General features: G+C 44.3%; 1 protein-coding gene across 1 annotated transcript in view; it reads right to left on the reverse strand.

Annotated features, from left to right (window-relative positions):
* SKIDA1 (SKI/DACH domain containing 1) overlaps nucleotides 1-3105 on the reverse strand; it is a 6202-nt gene extending 3097 nt beyond the window's left edge. Inside the window, exons 1-2 of the mRNA XM_005418658.2 lie at nucleotides 1621-3105; nucleotides 12-798 (exon numbers count right to left, since the gene is read on the reverse strand). Coding sequence (XP_005418715.1) covers nucleotides 12-661 — 650 coding nt within the window. The 5' untranslated portion in view covers nucleotides 662-798; nucleotides 1621-3105. The remainder of the gene's footprint in view (nucleotides 1-11; nucleotides 799-1620) is intronic.
* Nucleotides 3106-7574: the final 4469 nt, after the last annotated feature.

The raw sequence follows: 7574 nt of genomic DNA on the forward strand, positions 1-7574 counted from the left end.
GGAGCCGGGGCCGTGCCGCGGCGGCGAGCGGGCGACGGGAGCGCAGGGGCGCGCAGCCGCCCACCGCCGGCGCCGTTTCATAGTTTACGGGGGATTTGCAAGGCGCCCGAGCGATTTCTGGGTAGCTGTGGCCAGTGTATTTACTAAAAATGTGAGGTAGATGAGCGGCCGGTAGCAAGGCTGTGTCCCCCGGGCGCAGAGCTTTCCTCCGGACGGGCAGCAGCGGCCGAGGAGAGTCGCTCAGACCCAGCCAAAGTTTGTTCTCCTTCCAGAAGCCCGAGAAGGGGTCGGGGGGAGCGAGCTCCGGCCGGAGATCGGTGGCAGACAGCGCCCGGCTTAGTTTCCTCCGTTTCGTTTTAAGAACCCGTTCGGTTTTGCAGGATGTGTATAGGGCTTCCACGTCCTCTCTGGAGATCAGGGTGCATTTGGCAGCGTGGAAAGCGATGGAGTTGATGGCTTTGAGTTTCCTCAACTCCTCCAAGTCGCAGTGATGTTTTTTTACTTTTAAATGATCCATTCGCTTGTGCACGGTAGTTCGCGGGATGTTTTTGAGCAGGTCTGTAAAAACCTGGGAGAGTGCAAACATTTGCTTTCCTTTAATGATGAGGTAGCCGAGCCTCACGCCATCCACCTCTTCAAAACCCGACTTCAGGTCTCCCATTTCGTGAATTAAATTATTCCCAGCATTTGCAGAGAGGGAGAGAGATGAAAAAAAAAAAAGAAAAAAAGAAAAAAAAAAGAAAAAGCCACACACACACAATCCTCAGCCAGATGCTGTATTTGTCTCAAGGCATCCTGCTAATAAAATATAACAAAGGCTGTTATTCCTGGTGAATGAAGTGCCAAACTTTAGACAAAATTAAAAAAAATAAATTAAAAAATACTGTGAGACTACAATCAATATATAATCTTAAAAATCAGGTTTGCCAAAGTGTTTCTCTAAGTTGTTGCTGAAGATCAGTACCTGTTCCCTTTCATTCCCTGCTTTTCCATTGGAAACTATGATAATGGAATGTGAAGGGAGGAAGAGAAAAGAAATGCAGCTGCTATTCCCGCCGCTGCTTTAGCTACAAATAAAATGACAGAGTGAAGTGAGCTCGTCCGGAGACACCTTCATCAATTAATTCCCCTAAAGCCAACGCTGATTGGACACTCCTGACAGGTGATGCAATAAAAATTGATATTCCACCCCTTCCCCCAAAAAATCTCCCACTAATTAGCATACCCTTATACTGCCACCTCCCCTCCCAAAGTAAATAATACAGTTAGTATATAAATCTTTCTATTAAACAATCCGAGCTCAAACACACTCAGCCCTCTCAGACTTCCTCGTCGCTAGCTTCGGAGGAAGGATTTGTATGCTTTTTCCCCCTATCGTTCCGTATATTTTCAGCCTGTTTTGGACAAACGTTGCTCTTTTGTGCATGCCGTGAATTTAAAGGGCATAAGTCTGATCGTAGCGATGGAAAATCCTTCGGTAACGTAGCCGCTTTAAACTAGCGTTTTATTCTGCATTGTGTGGAAAATGAAGCTTAGCGAAAACGTGCAGAACAGCTTGGTATTTCCCCTTCTGAGGCTCCAAAGTTAAATGTTCGGTTGTTAACGAGAGGGAGTACTTACATTTTCGAGTTTCTCTTGATTTTCCTCTTCTGCTTAATTAGCTTTTTATAGCCGGGTACTAAGGTTATTTTTGCTGTCTGAATACCACGGGTTCCCGCACCGTGATACTATAACACTTTTAACTGAAATTCTGCCAGTAATATTGCAGGAGGGGGGAGGAGGACGTGAGCTCACGTCAGACCCATAACAAAGCATAGATAAGCCAGAAATGTATACACTTTTCACGATTAACCGTGCTGGATCACGAGCTGGAATGTCCTATAGTCCCAGAGCCCACGTCAGGATTCCTGCGTGCTGATTGCTTCCAGCAGAGAAAGGAGAATGTAAAATATCCAAGGTGTTTCCAGGAGCCTTTACGTAATGACAAAAAAAGTGCTGGAACACACAATGTACGATATTACATCGGGCTAGGATGCTTCTAGCTCGCAGTTTGCATATTCCGCTCGGAGTAGCCCTGCCGAAGATTTTTGATGCTCCATTTATAGCAGCCCCTTAAAATCAATTTGAAGAAGCAGCATGAAGGTTTAACCTCTTCTTAGGAACGTTAAATTATTCGAGTGTCAAGAACGAGGATCTCGCAAATGTTGCGATAGCTGCATGCCTCTCCCTTGTCACGTTAAAGTGATGCTTGCGGTTTGCACGTTAGGCGCTGCGAAAAAAAAAATCACCAATCTCTGCCGTGCATCCAGTGTTCCGCTGGATACAAACACCAGCACTTTTATGTATCACTGCACATCCAGAATTAGACACATCCGCGAGATTAATGAGACATCTCATACTGCTGTGACTTGGCAAAAAAATCGACGGAGGAAAAAAAAAATCTTCAATCGCAAACGTCAATATCCACTCCGCGTGTTGGCAATATGGTGCGTGGAGTTCGTGTTACCCCGTCAGGTACAGCTAAAAGAAAGCGCATAATCACTCTGTGAAAACGCCGTTTTGCATGACAAGGCGAAATGCAGGCAAGCCCCCAATTTCCCAGGAATTCGAGAGAGAAGTGGGAATTTGGAGAAGTGCATCCGGGAATGGAGGAAGTCTATTCAAGGGAGCCTCCAACTCGGAGGGCTGAGATTTGAAAAGTCAGCCCTGGACTACTGTTGCTCTCAGCGCAGATGTAATCGCCGCTGTTCAACTTAATCCATGTGTGTGCGAACCGCGATGCCTAGTTCTTCCCTCTGAAACCTAGGGATAGTATTCCCATCCGAGAAAGCAGAGCTACAGCAAATTACATTTTGTCCCTCGAATTAGAAAAGGATCATTGAGTGGATCTCGTGATATTTCAGCCTTTAAACGTAACCGAGAGGCAGCAGTGAACAATGCCTCGGCACAGCTCAGACCATCCGCGGAGTTCTCATTCCCTCTCCTCGCATCTGGATCTCCCAGCCTTGCCTTTCGCCTGCTCGCTCGTGTGAGAGGCAAAAAAAGCAAAGTTTCGAAAGAAAACAGCTGCTGGCGCTAAAGAGAAATCATCGTGGTCTTTCTAGAGCTAGAGACAATAAGGTCGTTTAAAAATTCCTCCTGATGTACTTATATGCTGCGAACACCCCCACCCCCTCCCTACTGCTCTCCTCCCCCTGCTTTAAGGTTAAGGCTATGGAGTCAACAGTAAAGGAACAGTAAACTCCGAGAAAGCTGCTCAGAAGACGTTACCCAAAAGCTCGATGGGCTGAAAAGTCCTTTATTTGTCAGGTAGTTCAGCTGGGTCAGATTCCCGTGTAAATCCACGCGTGCATTCGCACGGAGGGAGCCACGGGCATCCAGACCCGCACCCACACGCTGCCGGTGATAGCCTGGCAGTGGGATTCGGCAACTGTTTAAAAAATGTCCCTTTTAAATTTTTTTTTTAATTTTTTATTTTTTTTTAAATTCCGGTGCTACCAAATGTTTAAAACTAGTGACGGCTTTTCGTCAAACCTCGGGTTCCCGAAAGGTGCGGCCATGAGCACCGGGGTCGAGGCAGCGCCAGATGTCGGCAGGGAGAAACCCACGAGAAGTCTTGGGAAATGTCAGGCGCCCAACATACACATCCCCACCGTATACTTACACAGACTTTCGGTTGCATATCTTTCTCCGCATCTCACACAAGAGAGCTTTGTTTCTTTACTTCTCCATCATTTGGTTTGGCTCTTTTTGTGTGTGTGTGTGTGTGTGTGTGTGTGTGTGTGTGTGTGTGTGCGTGTGCGTGCTTTCCCTTGGCCATCGGCACACGTTGTGTATCCGGGGTCGTCTTGAAGCAGGCTGGGGGAGATCCTGATAAACAGCCGTCAGAGGCCCCTTGCACACGCACACGCACATTAAAGGCAGGGGACTTGAAAATGGATTTGCACGCACACAGGGGATTGCGATCAATAGCCACCAACATTTATGGCTTAGATTGTTAATGTGAAGGCTGGTCAAAAGAATGAAAATGAAAAATTAAAGGTGTCTGGTGTCAATTACATGAAAAGTTATGCCATAATTTACTTATTGGGATCTATGCCTGCCTGTTTGTGCGTCCATGTGCATGTGTGTGCAGACCCAGATGTATATGCAGCTATGTCTCAAAAGCAAGGGAATTTCTTTGTTAATTTTGTGGACTGTGTCACCCTCACTGGTGATCAAAGATGAACATGATTAAAGGAATGGATGTTTGTCTCACATTTCTTAAGATAAGGATGCCAGAGATGCCCGGTTTTGCCAAATACATACACACGCAGCTACAGAGAGTTGTGTGTATGGGCGCATACACACACAGAGGCGATCAATCAAACGCGCTCCTTTTCACATTGAGTAGCGTGCAATTTGCAATCTACACTCTATAGCAGTAGTATTTCAGACTTAAAAATGTCTGGCTGAAGGATAAACCTCATTAGGAAAGAAAGAGCAAAATAATATTCATAATACTGTGCTGTAGACCTATTCCCATTTGTTGAAAATCATATACTTTTATTTTTGTAAACTTGTGTTAAAATATATATGCTCAAAGGGAACTGCTTAGCCATGTCATTCCAGAAAGAAAACGTGTGTAACATTTAAAATACTCCTTTTACGTGATGTTTTGATTTATTTTCATAGTATGATTATGTTTAAATACCAGTGCAATTTAGCCTGACCTCTTCCTTCTGCAAGGTAGTAATGCACACACCATTTACAGTCTTTTAAACGTTTCATTGGGAAATGCAACAGCAATGTCCACCAGCGGTTGTACTAATGGGGAGAATTCTGAAAATCTTCAGGAAAACCTAAGGGTCACGTGCGTTTTCACAATAGGATTGCCACATTATTAGAGTATTATTATTATTAATAATTATTATTTGCTAATGCTGGACTATGTCTTCAGGTATTGACAAGTATTAAATAAACCTTTTGCTTTCATGATGCTGTGCGGAAATACATATTTCACATGAGAACTTGATTTCTAACACTAGACCCTGCTTCTAGTTACTGTTAGGCATATTTTGCTCAAGAAGGACACAGATAGAAAGCAGCTAGAGGCTATCACAAAGAGTCCAGTAATGTAAATATAATAGGGTCAAGGAATAGTATAATAGGATCCTTCTGCTATTTTAAAGACAGTGAAATGTGACTGCAGTAACTAAAATTTGCCCTAAATTCTAGTCAGACAACGTATCAGAATGTATAACTAAATCTCCTAAATGTGCAGGACAAAGAAATACCAGCCATCGGTCTGGGAAAAAAAAATCATAATCTGGCTAACACTCTCATACCCAGAAGTTTCAGGGTTGTTTTTTCTTTTTTCCATTTTTTCTTCCTTTTTTTTTCCTCTCTCTCTTTTTTTTTTTTTTTTAACAGAGATGCAACGAAGAATTCTACTAAGTGCTTTTTAAGTTTGTGGGGGTTTTGTTTTATTTTTTTCATGGGAGCTGGAGTGTTTCTTGCACACTAGAATTTTCTGCAAATTATAATCACTATGGGCTAAGACTATTTCTTGAATTTAATACCCATGGTAGTTTTAAAATACTTTTTAGCAGGAGTTTCTGGACACATACTACATGCCATGTTGTTTACTGACCCATAATCAAAATGCAGTGACCTTCTACCCTTTTTTTGCCCCTTGACCCATGCTGAATTCAATGCAGCCTTTATAAATTTGCAAATCCTTGGACGTAAAGGGGATTTGGTGAGGCTTTGTTCTGAAAGGATCCTAAAAGTTTGCATTTTTAATTAGACAAAGGTAAAGCAACAAACATTGGGAAACAAGATCCTCTCTTGCACATAGGTGATCACTCCTAATTTCTACGGTGGGAAACCACATCTTAAAAATCGTACCCTGCAAACTGAAAAGCAGTTGCAAACGAAGGAGATCAGGAGGTTATGAATTGCACCAAATTAGCAATGTGGTACAAATCACTTTCATGACGTAAGGGATAGCCAGGCCACAATCTTCCGGTGCTCCTCATCTCCAAGGACCGTGTGGATCCTGGTGACCCGGGGAGAGGGGCGAGCCAGCGATTTGATCTGGAGCTACAGGCGCATTCCCTTATCTCTTTTGCTATCAGTCAGTTTAAAGGACACCATAATTATGATGGTGATAAAACAATGCCCGCTTATGTGTGCTGAATAAATAAAGAATGTTTACAGCCCCAGAATGTTTCAATTCCAATTAAACGCTATCAAAGAAAAGCCCCTTTTGCTCCCTCCCCCCTCCCTCCCTCTCCCCCACGACTCCCTATTTACCTTGTTGGTTGTAATATGGCCCTATGAAATAAACCGGCCTTCCAGTTTGCCATTAAGGCCACATCGGGAGGAGGGGGAGGAAGAGGAGGAGAGGGGGTGTGAGACAACATGCGCTCCCGGTCCCACAATTACTTTGGGTCGCCTGCATCCTCACCCTTTCTTAAAATTTATTTTGCTATTATTTGTTTATTTTTTCAATTGGCAAAGGCGTGATGATGCAGGGGGAAAAGGCACTTAAAGATCCTGCTCCAACCACCGGCTGAGGGAGTTGGGCTAAATTAATCCAGCGCCCTTGGGCACTGGAGGAGGGGGCTGTCCCCCTCACCCCTGGCTGCCACCCCACCGGGGCCTCGGGGAGCGGGGTCTCCCCACCGCTCCTCTTCCCTCTGCGGCAGGGAGCCTTGGAAACGGGAGCCTGGAAATGCTTCCCACTCACTGAGACACAAGGATCATTTCAAATATTCATTGTATCAGCAAATCTCGTCGTAATCAGATTAAAGCAAGGTTTGGGTGGAACTGCCCGTGTTTCTGGGTGCAAAATGCACGACTGGACTACAAAGAGAGCAGAAAATGGGTTCCTCTCCCCCCCGCCTTGGTTGCATGGGGAGAAAAAAGAAAACCAGTAATTTTTGCAAAAAAGGGACACTTAAAAAAATTGCAATTTTCCCCATTCCACCCCGGGTAGCATATTCCTCTCGGAGGTTGTTTTCCTTTTAACTTTAGGCTTAGCATTTCTATATGATGCTCTTATTTACTTGTTTTAAACTACAGAGACTATTCCCGCTGTGGAATACACTGAGGTAGATTTTCTTCACGCCAATTTGCTTTTAGCTTATCTCAGCCGAGGCAACAGCTTTTCTACATTCAAGCTTTAAAATCTGTATTTCATTGAGTTGTCTGGGGTGAGGTGTTTATATCCATTTTGTGGAAGTGAGTGAGGAACTGAGTGCATTTTCAGGTCTGCTCGATAGATGCAGGCCCTTTTCCTTTTGAAAGTTTAGACTTCCAATACCCTCAATTCTACTGGCAGAATTAGGATGGACTTGGAGGGTCCTAAACGTGACCATTCACTAAGGCGGGGGGCTTGCAACAACGTGCTCGGCAACTTAATCTTACACTAAAAAGAGCAGAGTGTAAAAGAATGGAATACAAACTCTCCCGACATTTGTAGTCGCTACCAAAGTGGACCGTGCATTTTAAAGCTGATGGGAACGTATGTGTTTTGGAGCAAAAAGGAGAGAAGGTATGTGTTTATTCCCTTGTATCCGCCAGTTCGG

This window comes from Geospiza fortis, unplaced genomic scaffold, assembly GCF_000277835.1.
Source record: "Geospiza fortis unplaced genomic scaffold, GeoFor_1.0 scaffold138, whole genome shotgun sequence".
NCBI lineage: Eukaryota > Metazoa > Chordata > Aves > Passeriformes > Thraupidae > Geospiza > Geospiza fortis.